The sequence below is a fragment of the Notolepis coatsorum genome, assembly GCF_963971535.1.
Source record: "Notolepis coatsorum genome assembly, chromosome: 7".
NCBI classification, from domain to species: domain Eukaryota; kingdom Metazoa; phylum Chordata; class Actinopteri; order Aulopiformes; family Paralepididae; genus Notolepis; species Notolepis coatsorum.
In genome coordinates, this window is record NC_140171.1 from 44,666,193 (window position 1) to 44,685,153 (window position 18,961).

The following is an 18,961-nucleotide window of genomic DNA, read 5'->3' on the forward strand; positions in this document are numbered from 1 at the left end:
TCTGAAAAAAATGGGAAATTCTGAAATATTAGCCTACACAAGAACCCACAAATCAAATCAAAACAAACAAAAGTGGGGCCCCTAGAGAAAAGAGCACTGCTATTGCATTATACATTTTAGAACTCCTTCATTGTTTTCTGATGCTATTGCAAGAGTAGCATCAACCTTGTGATAATGAGCACCACAAAAGATTATTTGCACAAGTAGTTTTCATTTCCTCTGAGCCCCACCACCGTGCATCAAAGCCACCTAAACTGTATTGTCTTGAGAAAAAGCATTGAGAAAAGCAATCTCTTTCTGGAAGACATTTGGTCAAATACAGTGAAGCTATGGTCGTGAAGCACTCCTGACATGCAACTAGGCTTCCAATTCTCAAATGACTTATCACAAGCCACACATACTGCAGTCAACCTATTCAGTGAACATCATGCAGCTGTAAATTATACTTTATTTTATTCATTAATTAAATGTTTACGTTATTTTATTTAGCCGAAATAAGTGTTTAGCTAGTCGGGCAGTTGTGATTGAGATCATTAAAGAAAATGCAGCGCATGGGGAATGTCCCACACATAACTGCTATAATTATAAAAAAAAATGAAATCATCGCAGCAAATCCTTACCTTTGTCAAAATGCATATATCAATATACTGAGACAGATGTAATGATATATATATATATATATATATATATATATATATATATATATATATATATATATATATAAAAGAATGTATCCACCAAATTCAAATGTTATTTATTTCTTATTTGTATCCACCTCATGGCAGGGCACTGAGCACAAAAACTATGGTGGCACTTCTTAAAGCCCAACTTGCAGGTTAAATCCTACTGATCAATTCTGGGTAGTTTACATCATTGGTATATAATTTCATTATTAATTTTTTTCCATTTGACGTCGGAAATGCCACTCAGAAATGGTTAAAAAGGTCCACGCACGAATAACATGCACGAGCAAATTAAAAAGCTTATCAGAGCTATCAGGGCCATGACGTCACATCTGGTATCTTTCCCCTACTTCTGATCCACTACAAGGAGTTTTGACGAGTGCAGAAAGCTATTTCCTTGATCCAAATGGACAAGACGCAAATGGCTTTAATCGTCGGAGACTTTGATGGACCAGCTACAACTGGTTGAAAAAAGATAGTTATAATGTTTTTAATGTCGTAAAAAAAAGAACTACATTTACCACTAGGCAGCCTGTTGTTCAGTACAGCAGCGCTACTGGTCTGTGGGCTGTCGCCTGATCCCCGGGTCATAGTACCAAGCTGGCTATATCGCTCTGGCTAACGTTACCCCGCTAACGTTAGCATTATGGCTACTGTCGTGCATGTAAAAGAGTTTTGGGAACGAGTAAAATGTGTAGGTCCTGTGGGGCAAAGCACTGCACACGCATCATGCAAGCTACGTTAGCTACACGTTGCGGCATGTTGATACAATAGCCCCTTTAGCTGCACTCGGTGGATAGCCCCTTTAGCTGCACACGGTGTATATGTACAACGACACAATGATCAAACACCTTATAACTACTATTGTCGTGTCCATAAGTTCCCTGGCAGAATACTTGTGAGGACAAAGGTATACAAAGAGGAGAGAACCATTTTAATTCGGGCTTTGTTAGGAGTTTCAAGAACGGCGGCTACCAAGCTAAGCTACGTTAGCTGCTAACGTTGCATACACAATATGTACAACGACGCAATGATTTACATTATTACAAATATGGTAACGTGGTTGTGGCTGTTACAAATAGTGGTTAGCTTTAGAGATGAATGGCTATGATCACGGAACAATAGTGTTAGGTGAAACAGATACATTTTCATTCATCACTCCTCGGCTAGTAGTAGCAAGGCTCTGCTTCCTGCCACTACCTGCCTGTGAGTCTCAGAGCCCCTGCTGCCCTGCCCCTGATGTGACGTCAGCATTAAGATGACACACGCACGCTATGAAACATGCAATTAAAATATGCATGTGCGTGGAGCTTGTGGTTTGGTCAACAAAATGTTTGATAAAAATGCTAAAACTGGGTCAATTTCTCTTCATGAAAGTCAGCGTTGGCCTAGTCACATTGTTTATTGAACAAAAATACAACCTGCAAGTTGGCCTTTAAGCTTAAACGATATCTGCTTTTGTTGACTATAGGAGGAACTGCTCTTTTCATTTCTAGGAGGGGCCTATGATGTGGATGTGGAGGGATGACCTGCAGAGAGGAGTGTAGAGAAATATGGTAGACATTTGGAATGAGATTAAATTAAATCGAAATAATCGATTCATGTGATTATTATTGATTCAACCTTTTGCAACTGTTGTTCTTCTTGTATCAATTTACAAGATTTTTCATCATTAAGTGTAACATTTGAATCGTGATCTAATTGAGAGGTTCCTGGTAATTCCCCCCATGACTGAATTACTATGATTTCCACAGAAACACAAGGTTCCAAGCATGCAGTGATGCCTTGATGACACAACAGATTCATCAATCAGCTTCATTGCACTGTATTGGTTCTCTCTCTCTACTTCTTTCCCTAACTAACTAATTACAGGTTGCTTTCTTGAGTGCCATTGGAGGATATTTGGTGCAGACCTCCATTCTCGTTGAGTCTCTTGGCACGGTAAGTTTCATAGTGAATGTTGTGGGTGACCTCCTTCAAGTCCTGGAGGTGAGACCTGGGTGGGGGAGTGTGGGAGTGAGAGAGAGAGAGAGAGAGAGAGAGAGAGAGAGAGAGAGAGAGAGAGAGAGAGAGAGAGAGAGAGAGAGAGAGAGAGAGAGAGAGAGAGAGAGAGAGAGAGAGAGAGAGAGAGAGAGAGAGAGAGAGAGAGAGAGAGAGAGAGAGAGAGTAAATACACACACTAAATGCAATAGATATGTATCCCCTTACTGGAGCGCCACGATTATCATGGGTTTGGGTTTGATTGATTATTTTACCTGATTAGGAAATCTCTCAGCAGAGCAAACTCACAGTGGTTGGAGTTTTCAACTGCAACAGAAGAAAAAACAAGGGATAAAGAACTAGTCATGCAACTGAATCTCTCCGCAGTGTCGTGATTGGAGGATCAATAAAAGAGGGCGGGTTTGAGATAGGTCACTCTGTACTGCAGTTTGCGTACAGAGCCAACCGTTCCACGGACGATGCTGTGAACATGGCTCTGCATTACATCCTGGAACACCTGGACACTGCAGGAACCTAGGCCAGGATTCTGTTGGTGGACTTCAGCTCGGCCTTCAACACCATCCTCCCGCACATCCTGGAGCATCAGATGTCCCTGCTGCATGTGCCGGACTCTACCCGCAGGTGGATAACGGACTTCCTGACTAACAGGACACAGCAGGTAAAGTTGGGAATCAACATCTCTTATCCCAAGGTCATCAGCACTGGCTCCCCACAGGGCTGCGTTCTGTCCCCACTACTATTCTCCCTGTACACCAACAGCTGCGTCTCTCTGCATCCCTCGGTCAAGCTCCTGAAGTTTGCGGACGATACCACCCTAGTGGGTCTCATATCCAGGGGGGATGAGTCTGCCTACAGGAGGGAGATCGAGGGGCTGCAGAGCTGGTGCAGCTGCAACAACCTGGACCTCAACGCCCAGAAAACAGTGGAGATGGTGGTGGACTTCAGGCGGAAGGAAGCCCCCCCCACCCGATCATTCTGGGAGGCACCCTGGTGGCCTCTGTGGAGTCCTGCCGCTTCCTCGGCATGACACTCTCCCGGGACCTAAAATGGGAGCTAAATTCCATCGCTCTCAACAAAAAGGCCCAGAAGAGGATGTTCTTTCTACGTCAGCTGAGGAAGTTCAGGCTGCCGAGGACTATGATGGTCCAGTTCTACACCGCCATCATCCAGTCCATCCTCACTCTCTCCATCATCACCTGATTCCTTGCAGCCACGGTCAGGGACAAGGCCAAGCTGCAGCGGGTGATACGCCCGGCGGAGAGGGTGATCGGCTGCTCCCTTACCTCCCTCGAGTCCCTACACTCCACCAGGGCCTTGAGAAGGGCGAGGAAGATCATGGCAGACCCTGCCCACCCGGGTCACAACCTCTTCACCATGCTCCCCCACGGCAGGCGGCTACGGCTGCCCAAGACACTTAGGTCCCGCCATAGACTGAGTTTCTCCCCCTCAGCAGCTCGCCTGGTAAACAAGTCAGGTGTCCCCCTGCTCCACCCCCCCCCCCCCTCCGCGCCCCCCACCTCTATGGCGAGCTGCTAGGGCTGGACTTCTGGACTTGAACTTTGTGCTGCACTGTATCCATGTCCCGAACCACTGCACTTTACAGTCTTATTGTTGTCTCACTGTTCTGTCCTGTTTTGCACTTTATAATTATTTATTTACTGTTGTGTTGTTCTTAACACTATCAGTGCCGACCTTGTTTACCTTTTTACCCCGTTGAATGCCATCATCCACTTCAATGTTAGCGTTAAAAACGCCTAATCTATGTTTTAAATTATGGCTATGTGTCTAATCTGCCCGTCGCTTATCAATGACTTGTTTGCAGTCAACATTGTCGAAACGGATATTTTTTTAATCGGTTCATATCCTTTTTATAGCATTTCGAAAAGCTATCGTTCTCTCGAAAATTTCCGGAAAATTGAAAGATTCCCCCATAAACGGCATTTATTGGAATATTCTCGAATACACTAGACACGTTGTCATTTGTCTGCCTATTTATGAATAGTTTTCAAATAAACGCTAGATTATCGATAGTATATGTGTACTTATGCACGCTATAGAGGTGGGCTGAAAAATCTATTATCCATTTCCTCAAGATCACGCACACACACACACACACATACACACATACGGGACACGCTGTTATCTCAGTGAATACAGGTCTGATTATCCTAAAACTGGTAACATAGACTCCTTACCTTAGATCAGATGTTATCCAAAAAGATTATTCCAATTCCTGATCGCCATTCCAAATATCGATCGCGTTTATTGATTGATTATTGGCTGCTGTAAATATATATTCCAGGCTGCTTTCCATCTCGCGATCAGATCCCTCATCATCAGACGGCTCGCCAGCACAATGGAGCCAGTTGGCCACCCCCACAGGGATCTCCCAGTCTAATCGACTGACCTGCAGTTACACAGGGATAGACGATAGGGGGCGGTTTTTTCCCATCTGAGCTCCTAGAGAGTCTGCTGTACCAACGGGAGACTCGGTTGATGAAATATGAATTCAGATCGCTAATAAAAAAATCAAACGACAATACACGTCGTCGGCACTCAACGGGGGGTCTGATGAGACGAGAATAGTCGTCGTCGGCATTCAAAGTGTTAATTGTGAAAAAAAAGCACTGTAAATGTCGAATCACGTTCCATTTGTACTACAATATGGTGAATAAAGTAATCTGAATCTGAATCTGTACTGTTTAGAGTGCAGAAAAAGGTCAGGGTTGTTGTCAATAATGGGGGCCTGGCCCATAAACCTACCTTCTACCACTCCCCATGCTGTCTTCCTGCCCAGAACCTGTTTACCATTCACTTGGTACTCTTTGTCACTGCCCACCACAGCAAAGGGCATTGCCTCCTGTGAATGGAGATGTTAAAACAAGGATTAATGTACAGAGAAAAACTTTACAAGGTTCACAAAGTGAAACATACACACAAGAGACCCTGACATATCGGCTCCAATGAGAGGCAGTGGCAATTCATTGGCAAAGTCATTTGAATTACAGTTCTGTTTTTTTTTCTGGGATCTCAAATCATTTGTGGGCGGCATTGTAGCTTGAGCTTAATATTTTAGACTTTTCCCAATCTTATTATCATTGAGAGGAGTGTATGAATACTCTGTTGATTCAAGTCATGCATATGACAGAATGTGGCACAAGTAGGGCTGACCCTTATTAGTCGATTAGTCGACTAATCGGTCGAAAGGAGCCGTAGTCGACTGCCAACCTCTTAGTCAAAAAAATTATATATATATATATAAACTTCCGGTTTGAGAACGATATGTAGCGGACACGTTTGGTCAACGATCCGCTCCCGTTAACGTCAATTTCGCTTCAAAACCTTATTTGCACAATACTAAAGTGTTTAAACCTCATCGTATATATTAAATAAGACCTTCTACTAACTGGGCGGCTACGTGGCGTAGTGGGCAAGGCGCTTGCCATGAAATGCTGGAGACGCTGGGCTCGCCTGTTCGAGCCCAGCGCTCCACATTTGCTTTCAGTTTAGCTGGTCGTCCGTACTAATACACATTGGCCGTATTAGGGGGTGGGAAACTGATGGGTGGGGATCGGGCGTTGTGGACAGCGACTCCTACAGGTCGGTTGGTGCGCCTGCGCAGTAGAATCAGGAAGTGTCGGGGGCAGCGTGAGCCTCCCACACGTTACTCCTCGCCACTGAGAGATCGAGCTGCGCAGGTGAAAAGATGCGACTGCTGTTACCTCAAGTACCGGAGGGGGCTTGTGCTATGTATGACTTAGTCCACATTGCAGCCGGCTTGTGGGAGGCAAGAAACAGCGTCCGTGACAGGGGAGGGTTGAATTGGATGATACGAAATTGGGATGGGAGAAAATATAGAAAATGGGAGAAAAAGTGAAAAAAATAAAAGACCTTCTACTAACTATATCAACAGAAAGAAAGATTCAATATGGGACCAAAGGAAAAGAAAGAGACTGGAAAGAGACACGGAGTAGACAGTACAACGGACCCGGCTGTGACACGCTCAGCGAGGGATATAGCAGCGGCCAATACAACGGCACCGGTGTTGACTTGCCCCGTTGGGGAGACAGCAGCTGATAATATAACGGTCCCGATGACGGCTTGCCCCGGGAGGGAGATAGCAGACGACAATATAACGGCACCGGCGGGGACGAGCTTCGTGAAAGGGAAAGCAGTGGAAATTGAGAAGAAAATATCCGACAATACCGCCGCGGCTCCCAACGCTCCTACAACCTCAACTGACACAGGCATGGAGAATACACCACCCGATTTCAAGTCTCTGACTAACCTGATAAAGGATGGGATGGATAAAGCGGACGTCAAGGCGGACGCCAAGGCTGACGCTTTCAAATTACACATCGACGCCTTCAAATTACACATCGATGCTAAATTCGAAGAGGTTATAACAGCGGCCGCAAATCAAACCGAGCGTATTACTGCAGTGGAAAACACTGTGGTCGAAATCACATTGAAAGTCGAGGAGAACAAGAAAGCATTTCACGATGGATTCATGGAGCTAGCGGAGGAGATACAACAGGTGGACAAAGCGCTTTCGAAGAAAATACAAGACAACGAAGAGAAAGCAATGGAGAGGCTGCTCGAGACCGAACGTCACTACCGTAGATATAATATCCGTATTGTGGGATTGGATGAATCAGTCAAATGCACAGACGACACATTTCCAGCAGTGTTAGCTGATATTCTAGGTAAAGAAATCCTCCCCACAGTGCCGTTAGTGGACCATTGTAATAGAATCGGTACACAGGACCCCAACGGCAACAAGACGAGGGTTATCATTGCTACTCTGCGTAAAACAGAAATAAGAGACACGATCATCAGAGAAGCACGTAATCGATGGGGGAGACTGAAATATAATGACAAACCAGTGTCGTTCTACGAGGATTTATGCAGGGAGGCTATAACCCGACGTGCCCCTTACAAAGAGGTGCTGCAGAAACTCTACAGGAGAAAACTCAAACCCAGCCTTCGCTACCCAGCGTCCCTCTCCATCGTGGGAGAAGATGGAAAAAGATTCGGGTTACGCTCGCCTGAAGACGCAGAAGAATACATGAAGCAACATGATACCGGCCCACCGGGGCCGGACGCACCATAGGCCCGTCTCAGAAGACAAGCTTATTCATCTCTTCTTCTTATTTTTTATTATCTTTATTGGAATGACTTTGCCACGGCTCAACTACAAAAGCGACAGCAAATAAGCCTGTAGGCAACATTGAGGTACAACAAGTTTAATACGAAAACGATAGGCACTATATTTATAGATTTCTGGTTTTTGTGCAGGCAATAATCTAACGCTGACATTGGGAACACTCTGGAACATTCTGGATTCCTCTTCCGACCGTTCAGGGTCATATGAGAATATACTGGAAAACACTAGAAGGACATAACTCTTGGACATGAAGAATATTCTGGAACATAACATCAGTGTTTACAAATATACAAGGGTATTCTACAACTTTCTAGAATACACTGTACTCCTACAATGAAGGCCTGTGAACAATAACATCCGGTATGTATATGCAAATGACCAGATATGGAAGTTCAATAAACCCTCATAACGGTTTAACGCCCACACTTGTCGGGGGACGAACTGCATACAAGGTTTTAAAAACCTCATCCTCATCTAAAGGTATAAGTCTGACAAAGTTATTTTAATATTTTAAGCAATTGCTCCACCGCTTTAGGGATTTGCATAATTTAGTTCTAAAATTATATTTTTTTTTCTTCTTTTTTTTCTCTCTTTTTTCTTAAGGTTCCAACATATACATGTTAGTAGAAGGTTCAAATAAATATACCAATGGAGGTATATTTTTCATTTTTCACACTATTTTTATTACATTAATGGGAAGGCGCTCTATGAGTGACATTCTATTAAATTAGAATGAACGTTTTATATCCTATGGCAATTAGCATAGGAAAGTTAAGGTTAAAAGGCTCATTTTGGGCAATCCGGTGGTTTAAGGGAGGGAGTTATACGCGAAGGTTGTGTCTATGGAACACAGTCCAGTACGACTCTCTGAGGGAGGGGATTTAGGGGATTATTTTTATATATGTATGTTTTTGAGCTCGGCTCTCAACGGGACCTCAATAGTTGGATGTACATCCATTGTAGATTCGCACTCCAGAAGCATTACTAACAACTACACAACAACATGTATAGATTATGGCTAGTTTGAATATAATGATATGGAATACTGGGGGAATAAATAATCAACATAAACGTAGAAGCGTGCTCACACTGATGAAAAACAAACAGGTTGACGTGGCCCTGCTAAGCGAAACGCACATTTTAGTGGAAGACAATGCTACGTTAGCGGACAACATATACCATAACATTAGTCACTCTTCATTTGGAACGAGAACCTGTGGAGTTGCTATAGTCGTGAAACGGAAGTTGAATATTGAATTGAAGGGAGTATGGTCTGATGCAGATGGTCGGATAACCATAGCTAAGATTGTACACAGGAATAGGAAAATAGCGTTGGTAGCGGTATATGCCCCAAATTTGTACGAAGCTAATTTCTACACAACACTTACCAGAACAATGTTAGACCTTCCTGAATACTCATTTATAATTGGTGCGGATTTTAATGCCATTTGGGATCCTGGGATGGATAAATCTTATCCCACCTTTTCCAACGAACAGAAAAATTCATCTAATGCGTTAAAGGATTGGTCGAAGAATACAGGTGTAAATGATCTATGGCGATCACTCAACCACACGACTCTGAAGTACTCTTGTCGATCTGCAGGACATAACACACTTTCCAGAATAGATTATGTTTTTGCATCCCGAGATTATTTGATAACTATGACGTGAAATGTCAAGTTAGACCGCGCTCTCAAGATTCGACACTGGGTGCTGAAATCCCATTAAGTATTATATAAAAAAGAAGCAGTGAAGCTAGACCAGCACTCTCAGGTTCAAGTATTTAATGGCAGCCTGAAACAAACATGTTTCGGAATTACATATTCCTTCGTCAGTGTTATAGCTTGCATAACTATGACGTAGAAATGGTACCCAATGCACTATCAGATCACTGTTATTTACTCCTAAAAGGATCATTTGGTATACTGTCATCCCGAGCCCCAAGATGGCGATTTAACTCGATACTGCTGAATAACAAGGAATTCATTACACAACTCAAAGAAGCTCTTTCTGTATTCCTACTGGACCCCAGAATATTATGGATGTCGGTAAAGGGATTGATCAAGGATTTTACCGGGTGCTTTTCCTCCAAAATACGCAAGAATCGTTGCTCAAAACTGGCAGAGCTGGAAACACTTTACTCTACGCTATTTTCTTCTTTACAATACAACTACTCTGTTCGACTGGAAACTCAAATTAATGTGCTAAAAAAAGAGATTAACGCCATTTATAAACAACAATCTGAAGTACAAATACGTAGCACAAGACAACAGCACTACTCTCAGGGTTCTAAACCAAGTCACCTACTAGCTATGCGGTTAAGAGTCAACGCAAAATTTGCAGATATAAATTCCATTAAAGCACAACAAGGACTTGTTACAGACCCTAAAAAAATCAACGAGACATTCAAAGAGTTCTACTCCAACTTGTATAAATCAGAAACGACCTTCGATCAAAACAAAATGGACACATATCTTAATCAAATTAACCTCCCCAAACTATCAGAGGATGACGCTAAACAGTTAGAAACACCCATCACACTAGATGAACTTAGGGAGGCCATATCTGAAATGCAAAGTGGTAGGGCTCCTGGAAGAGACGGTATCCCACCAGAAATGTACCTCTCATGTTGGGACGTAATTGGACCCCTATTAATTAATATGATTTTATACTCAATCAAGGAGGGGAACTTCCATAAGAACGACAATATTGCACTCATAACAGTCCTCCTTAAAAAAGACAAAGACCCCACCGATTGCGGTAGTTACAGACCCTTAAGCCTCCTCGGAACCGATATCAAGCTGTATTCTAAGGTATTAGCCATCAGACTCCAAAAGCATATGACGTCTTTAGTTCATCCGGACCAGACTGGCTTCATAAGAGGCCGCTTGATCACGGATAATATAAGACGATTACTACACATACTAGATGCCAGCAAGGATGACACCACACCTAAGGCGATGCTGTCCCTGGATGCGATGAAAGCTTTTGATAGGTTGGAATGGTCTTATCTATGGGCAGTATTAGAAAGGATGGGGTTAGGAAAAGGATTCATTGATATGATTAAAGTATTATACAAAGACCCATCGGCCATGATTACAACAGGTATAATCACCTCCGAAATCTTTCCGGTATCACGCTCTTCTAGACAGGGTTGCCCTCTTAGTCCCGGACTATTCGATTTATCATTAGAGCCTTTAGCACAATACATAAGACAATCACAATTCATAGAACCAATCACAATCAAGGGCACACAACACAAAATTTGTTTATATGCGGACGACGTAATACTGTTCATGCAAAACCCTAACACCGCAATGCCTCATCTTCTCAAGTTGATTGATGAATTTGGCAGTCGATCGGGATTTAGGATAAATTGGCCAAAGTCGGCTTTCCTTCCACTTAATGCCCCTGCAAAAAATATACTCCTTCCAGAAGAAATACCAATGGTTAAACACTTTAGATGTTTGGGAGTTGAAGCATTCCCTACTATAAGCCAAACGGTGAAGTACAATTACATAAAATTCCAAAATAAGATCAAATACGACTTTGACAGGTGGTCAAAACTTAAAAACTCAGTTCAGGCACGGGTATCAATAGTTAAGATGGATGTCCTACCTAGAATCAACTTCATTAGCTCAATGCTACCGTTACCCCCTCCAGATGGTTACTGGAAAAAATTACACTCTACCGCATACAAATTTATTTGGAATAACAAACCACCACGTATAAAAAGATCCACCGCACAGAGAAACAAAGCCAATGGAGGTATGGCATTTCCAGATTTTTACCACTATTTTAAGGCGTACACTTTAAGACCACTGACAACCTGGTTTGATTCCCAAGCATCAGTATCCTGGAGAAATTTAGAAGTAAATATAGTAGCACCACATAGACTGCAGGACATAGTATACACCAAATTATCAATTAAGCAATGCGAATTGAAATTTGGCCCCATTATTACTCATGCGATCCGGATATGGCGTGAAACACAAAAAAAATATTCTAACCCACATAAATGGCATAGTCATACTCCCATATTCAATAACAATGCACTCCTGATTGGAAAACAACCTATAAGATACCCTAAATGGGAAAAGCAGGGCATACACACATTAGGAGATGTTTTCAACAAACGGGGCTTTTGTATATATGAAGAAATACATAAAAAATGTAATCTCACCAGATCCACATATTATTTTTACGCACAGTTATTGGTATGTTTGAAGGCTCATGGAGTCCCATTAAGGATACCAATTAAACACCACAGATACCACAAATTCTTCTATGAAAGAGAGACATCGAGAGGTTTTGTATCAGATTTTTATCATCAATTACTAACGTCCTCGTATGAAATCCTCCCCCTAGACTCAGTCTGGAGGAGGGATATACCAGACCTGGAAATAAATTTTGATTGGCAAGAAGCCTGGGCAAACGTTCGACTTGCGTCACGTAACCCGGACCATCAACAAATAAATCTTAACTATATTCATAGGACATACCTGACTCCTATAAGATTGAACAGAATGGGACTTAAACAAGACTCCAGATGCTCCTTGTGTACAAATGGGGACGAGGGTACATTTATGCACATGTACTGGGATTGCCCACCAGTTAATATATTCTGGAAAGAAGTGTCCCAGTAATGATCAAATTTTTTAATTCTGGATATACCTGTACACCCCTCTGTATTGCTGTTGAATGATGTTTTTGAGTTTGCAGTCCCTATACAGCTAAAGAGATTAGTTTTATCAGGTATCACAGCGGCTAAAAAGCTGATAGCATCACGATGGTTTAAACCGGAAATAAATCTCGATGTGATTTATCTAGAAATATCTACAGCAAGGATTTTAGGTGTCAGTGAATCCAAAATTGCAATGTGGTTAGAAGTGGTGGAGAGAATAAAAGCTAGCATATGAATTGTAGTGCCTGGTAAGGAGCGAATGATAATGGATGGATTATCCAAGTGGGGGTCCGGGGGGGGGGAGCGAGCGAGAGCATATGTGTGTAGGGTATTAGATAGCAAGTATTAGGTATATTTCTTGTATAATACATTTATTCAAATGGTGATTTAATTGGAGCTGTACTGTTAATTAATGCTTGTATATCTAATTGTATGTTGTTATGTTTATGTTTATGTGTATGTTTAAAAAATAATAAAAAAATATATATATAAAAAAAATATATAGATTTTTTTATAATTTTAAATTTTTTTTTTATCATCATTCTTTCCAAAAGAAGATAGGCCTAGAAGCGTGGCTAACGCTAATGGCATGCATACCAGAGGCTAACTGCCTACGAAAACAGGCACAGAGGCACTGAAAGAGAATTTCACCCATCTAATGAACACACTAGACTAGACAAATATCAGTGGACCAATTGCATGCTTTTGCAGAGGACAAGAAGCCTTCAGTCAACTCCTTCAGACATTAAGCACCCCCACAGCTCAAATGGAATGATAAAAAAAATATATATATATATATATTATACTTTTAATTTTAATTTTAATTTTTTGTCGACTTATAGTCGACTAACGGCAAATTTTGGCCAATCATAGTCGACTATCCAAATCCTTAGTCGGGGACAGCCCTAGGCACAAGCAAAAAAAATAACTTACTCTGATCTTGTCATTGTCGCTCTTGTCCTCCATGTCGTCGTCAAACTCCTTCTGTGGATAGAATTCTATCCCACACATCTCCAGCTCCTTCCTCACCTACAGGACAAAACAAACATAGTGACAATTGACCTATCTCAAACCCTGCCCTCCAATCACAACGGTTGCTTCCCTGTTTGCCCAGTTGTGATTGGAGGATCGAGGAAAAGAGGGCAGGGTTTGAGATAGGTCAATAAAGAAAAGTGAAGTTATCATGCAATACAACTTTATTCTGAATATCTTTACTTAGCCTTTCACTCAACACATCTAGAGAAATTCCACAAAACAACATTAATCTCATTTACCAGATTAAAGCATAATTGATTAAGTCTCTCTGTTTTTGCAGGCTAAAAGCAATCTCTGCTCAGAAATATCAGCAGTGGAAGGTGCTAATTTGCACACACACATAGCTTTGCCCTCTCAATTTTGAAGAACTACAGTTTCCTGATATCTCAATCATAGCAATGTGTTTCCTGTCAGTTATTGTATTAGCAATGTGTTTCCTGTCAGTTATTGTATTAGACAGGAAACAAATGTGGGTCCATTTAGAATAGCAAGTAGCCATGGTGACATCATGTTCAGTTCTCAAAATTCAAATCTTATACTATGTGATTTTTTATTTTAAAATGTTTGATTGATTTTTTAAAGATAGCTGTTGCCTAGGTGACAACTAATGGGGATCCGAATAAACAAATAAACAAACAAATAAACACCTGAAAGGGTTAAACAGCCATAAACAAAGCTATGGTTGACCGCAGTGCCACTGGCGCTCTGAAAAGGTTGACTGAGTAAACAACAAACTGTCTCACCCTCTGTTTGAACTCCTGCTTCTCGTCAATGGTCATTGTGTCAGACTTAGCTATGATGGGGATGATATTGACCAAGTGACTCAAGTGCTTCAGGAACTCCATGTCCAGCTGCCGAAGACTGGGAGAGAGAGAGAGAGAGAGAGAGAGAGAGAGAGAGAGAGAGAGAGAGAGAGAGAGAGAGAGAGAGAGAGAGAGAGAGAGAGAGAGAGAGAGAGAGAGAGAGAGAGAGAGAGAGAGAGAGAGAGAGAGAGAGAGAGAGAGAGAGAGAGAGAGAGAGAGAGGGAGAGGGAGAGGGAGAGGGAGAGAGGGAGAGAGACAGACAGACAGACAGACAGACAGACAGACAGACAGACAGACAGACAGACAGACAGACAGACAGACAGACAAAGGGGAGACAGGCAGACAGAGAAAGACAGAGGATCAGATGGACACACAGACATACAGATAGAGAGACAGGGGGACAGAAGGGGACACAGGTATACAGAAATGGACGGGTGGAACCACAGACAGAGAGAGACACAGAGAGGAACATATGGACACACATACATACAGAGACACAGAGAGGAACAGATGGACACACAGACATACAGAGAGACACAGAGAGAAACAGATGGACACAGACATAAGGAGAGAGACACAGAGAGGAACAGATGGGCACAGACATATATAGAGAGACAGGGAGAGACAGATGGACACAGACATATAGAGAGAGACACAAAGGAACAGATGGACACAGACATATAGAGAGAGGCAGAGAGGAACAGATGGACACAGACATAAGAGAGAGACACAGAGGGACAGAAGGACATGCATGCAGACATACAGAGAGGAACAGATGGGCACAGACATATATAGAGAGACAGGGAGAGACAGATGGACACAGACATATAGAGAGAGACACAAAGGAACAGATGGACACAGACATATAGAGAGGCAGAGAGGAACAGATGGACACAGACATAAGAGAGAGACACAGAGGGACAGAAGGACATGCACGCAGACATACAGAGAGGAACAGATGGGCACAGACATATAGAGAGAGACAGAGGGACAGAAGGACACACAGGCATACAGAGACAGAAAGGGACAGATGGGATCGCAGACATACAGCGGGACAGAGAGGGATAAATGGACACATAGACATACAGAGAGACAGAGGGGGACAGAGAGCAGAGATGCAGAGAGAGGAAATCAATCTGAATCAATCAAGAGATGTGAGTCTTGCACAAGGCTACAAAGCAATTGTAAAAAAAATAACAAGCACTGTGGAAAAGCGAAGGGATTTGTCATGTTTCATTAAATCACCCAACATTATATTCCCAAGGCCTTGAGGCAATTACACAAAGGCAGTATTTCGTTTTTTAAAAGCAATTTTAGTTGGATTGGATCAATTTCTTATTTCGGCTAAATAAAATAACGTATAATAATAATAGAAAGAAAGAAAGAAAGAAAGAAAGAAAGAAAGAAAGAAAGAAAGAAAGAAAGAAAGAAAGAAAGAAAGAAAGAAAGAAAGAAAGAAAGAAAGAAAGAAAGAAAGAAAGAAAGAAAGAAAGAAAGAAAGAAAGAAAGAAAGAAAGAAAGAAAGAAAGAAAGAAAGAAAGAAAGAAAGAAAGAAAGAAAGGATGCAGGCACAACAACTGTAACACACAAAAGACACATCCATTTATCCGTTAAAGAGAAATTTCACACATGGCATGAGCTGTTTAGAAGAAATAATTTGTGTTGTCTGCGACATGACTATGACTTGTGGTTATGTTGGAATCTGAATTTAAACATGTGTGTATTTGGATGTAAAGAGCAGTGCATCAGGGGAGCCACTGATCCTAGTCAACATCCGGGGCGAGGATGTGGAGGTGTGTACAGACCTACACGTATTGAAGGGACCACATCAACAATAAACAATGAATGAGTTTTCATTGTTGTCAAGACTGGTCTGATAACATGGATGCTCTGTACAAGAAGGGCCAGAGCACACTATTCTTCCTGAGGAATCTCAGGTAATTTACAGTGTATGTCTGTGCCCGTCTGTTGGGGCCAGTGTGTGTGCTGGGAGGGTAACATCAAAGCTAAGGAGGCCGGCAGGCTCAACTAACTGACCGAGAAGCTCTGTGACAGCGCAGAGACTGGACACCCTGCAGGCTGTGGTGGAGGAGAAGATGGGGTCCAAACTCATCTCAATGAATCATGAACAAGGCCTCCCGTCCCTTGTATGATGAGCTGGTGCAGCTAAGGAGTTCATTCAGACATCTCACCCCAAGGCCAAGGAACGCTTCAGGTGCTCCTTTATACCAAGTGCCATATGTCTCTACAATCAGAATGGCGGCGATGGCCCTGACCTTAGATAAAATACCATGCAAGAGGGCCTGGACTCCATCAGACTCATACATTGCTACTCTTGCACGCAGGGCCGCCTCAGGGGGTGTGCGAGCAGTGCGGTCGCACAGGGCCTCGCGGGAAGGGGGGCCTCGCAAAAAAAAAAAAAAAATAAAAAATAAAAAAAAAATATTTTTTATTTATTTTTTTTATTATTTTTTATTATTTTTTTTTATTTTTTTTTTATTTTTTTGCGAGGCCCCCCTTCCCGCGAGGCCCTTTTTCATCACAGACCTAAAATCTAGTTTTGCTTATATGCTTATATATTTCACATTAGACACGTTTGTAGAATGTGTCTGACTTCCTGGCTCTGCAGACTGCAGTTTTCCGGTTTCTGCGGATTTGCTGCTCTACAGATTTTAGGATAGTGTTTCCGGCCCGTCCGCCGACCGCCGTAATACCAAATAGAAGAAGAAGACACACGAGGTAGATAATTCAGCGCTATTCAGAGGAGCGAGGCGAGTGGATGTCTTTTCAAAAGAAGGAGAAGAGAACTTGTGAGCAGATAAATCTGTTAGGCAGCAATATGCCGAAAGGTGTCCAGTCTGCCGGAAAGTACTCGAAGAAGAAGAAGAAGAAGAATTACACCGTGGGCCAAGTCGCCATGATGCTGTCGCCGGCTAGTAGCTAGCTTAGCTAACGGCTAACCTATCCAGAGGAGCGAGGCGAGGCGAGTGGATGTCTTTTCAAAAGAAGCAATACGCCGAAAGGTGTCCAGTCTGCCGGAAAGTACTCGAAGAAGAAGAAGAAGAAATTACACCGTGGGGCCAAGAAAGTCTCCTTCCACGTGACGTTGATACTGCGTTATGGTGAGTGACCGTGAGTCAACATATGATTATGTACCCGCCGTGGATCTGTCTTTCTCTCTCTGGAGCCAAACTGGTCGACTACTGTAGCTAATACTACTAGTAGCTAACGCTAACGGTGTGTGCCTGCTGGTGGTGAGAGCACCTGGCTGTATGCAGCTACATAGAGCCACGTGCCTGATTGAGCTAACTGTTAGCCAGACGCCATGTGTGGGCTGGCTGTCGGCCCACCACGTCCTCCCCACACCCAGTCTCCTCGGCCGGAGCCGTGGCCCCCCGTACTATACCAGGAGGGAGGGGTGGGGAGCGAAGGTGGAGGGAGGCGCGCTGAGGCCTTTCGTCAACGTGGAGACCTGTGTTGCGCGGCCTTTCGCCCTGCGCCCTCGTGCAGGTAACTAAGATTAATGAAAATGTCATGACATTACCCCACTCTTACTTCCTTCCCCTCCCGAATGTTTTGTTAATAACAATGTTTTTTTCCAGGCAAAACATATGCTACTTCACAACATTTGGAGATACGACATGTGCTGTGTGTGAATGGTGTAGCTTGTGTAGCTTGTGTAGCTTGTGTAGCTTGTGTAGCGTTGGGCCATTGGCCAAAGCTGTGTGTGGCCTGGTGTCACAGAGTACCTGGCTAGCCTATTTAGCTGATGTCGGCCATTGGCTCCTTGCTTTGGTTTCTCTGGTATACCCTGCTCTTCTTGTTGGATTTAAGTGTTGATCTTTGTCCTTTTGAATCTGTCATACATGCTCTAGTCTCTAACACACACACACATGACAAACACACATGTTCTCTCTCTCTCTCTCTTTCTAACACACACAGTCTGCCTATGGCGGCCTTTCTCGATGGCTAGGCTGTGCTCAAGGATCTTCAGTCACAGTGCTCAGGTATTCTGCCACTGTGTACTCTCTGTTTAGGGCCAAATAGCATTTCAATTTCTTTCCAATGTGTCTCTCTCTCTCTCTCTCTCTCTCTCTCTCTCTTTTGATCTTTGTCCTTTTGAATCTGTCATACATGCTCTAGTCTCTCTCTAACACACACACACATGACAAACACATGTTCTCTCTCTCTCTGTACACTGTATATTGACTGTAGAACGGGAGCTCTCTCTCGCTCTCTCTTTTGCTATATGTTGACTGTATCATGCCCCGCCTCGGGCAGCGCTATTATTTAAGAATATGTTGACTGTATATATAAAAAAAAAAAAAAAAAAAAAAATATATATATATATATATATATTTTTTTTTTTATTTTTTTACCTTTGGGGGGGGGGGGGGGGGGGGGGGCTCGCGTTAAATCTCGCACAGGGCCTCGCATTTCTCCCAGGCGGCCCTGCTTGCACGCAACACTAAATTATTCAGTATTATAGTCCCTGTATATATATTTTTCCATCTGCAGCTTTGCACATCAGTTATGTACATTTTACTTTTGTGCAAAAATGAATGTATGTTGTTTGCACACTGTGTAT

At 42.7% G+C, this 18,961-nt stretch overlaps 1 protein-coding gene across 1 annotated transcript in view; it reads right to left on the reverse strand.

The window, feature by feature from the left end:
- Positions 1-1,105: 1,105 nt before the first annotated feature.
- septin3 (septin 3) overlaps positions 1,106-18,961 on the reverse strand; it is a 56,048-nt gene continuing 38,192 nt past the window's right edge. Inside the window, exons 6-10 of the mRNA XM_084319076.1 lie at positions 14,314-14,431; positions 13,469-13,564; positions 5,448-5,544; positions 2,939-2,990; positions 1,106-2,679 (exon numbers count right to left, since the gene is read on the reverse strand). Of these exons, the coding sequence (XP_084175202.1) occupies positions 2,550-2,679; positions 2,939-2,990; positions 5,448-5,544; positions 13,469-13,564; positions 14,314-14,431 (493 nt within the window). The 3' untranslated portion in view covers positions 1,106-2,549. The remainder of the gene's footprint in view (positions 2,680-2,938; positions 2,991-5,447; positions 5,545-13,468; positions 13,565-14,313; positions 14,432-18,961) is intronic.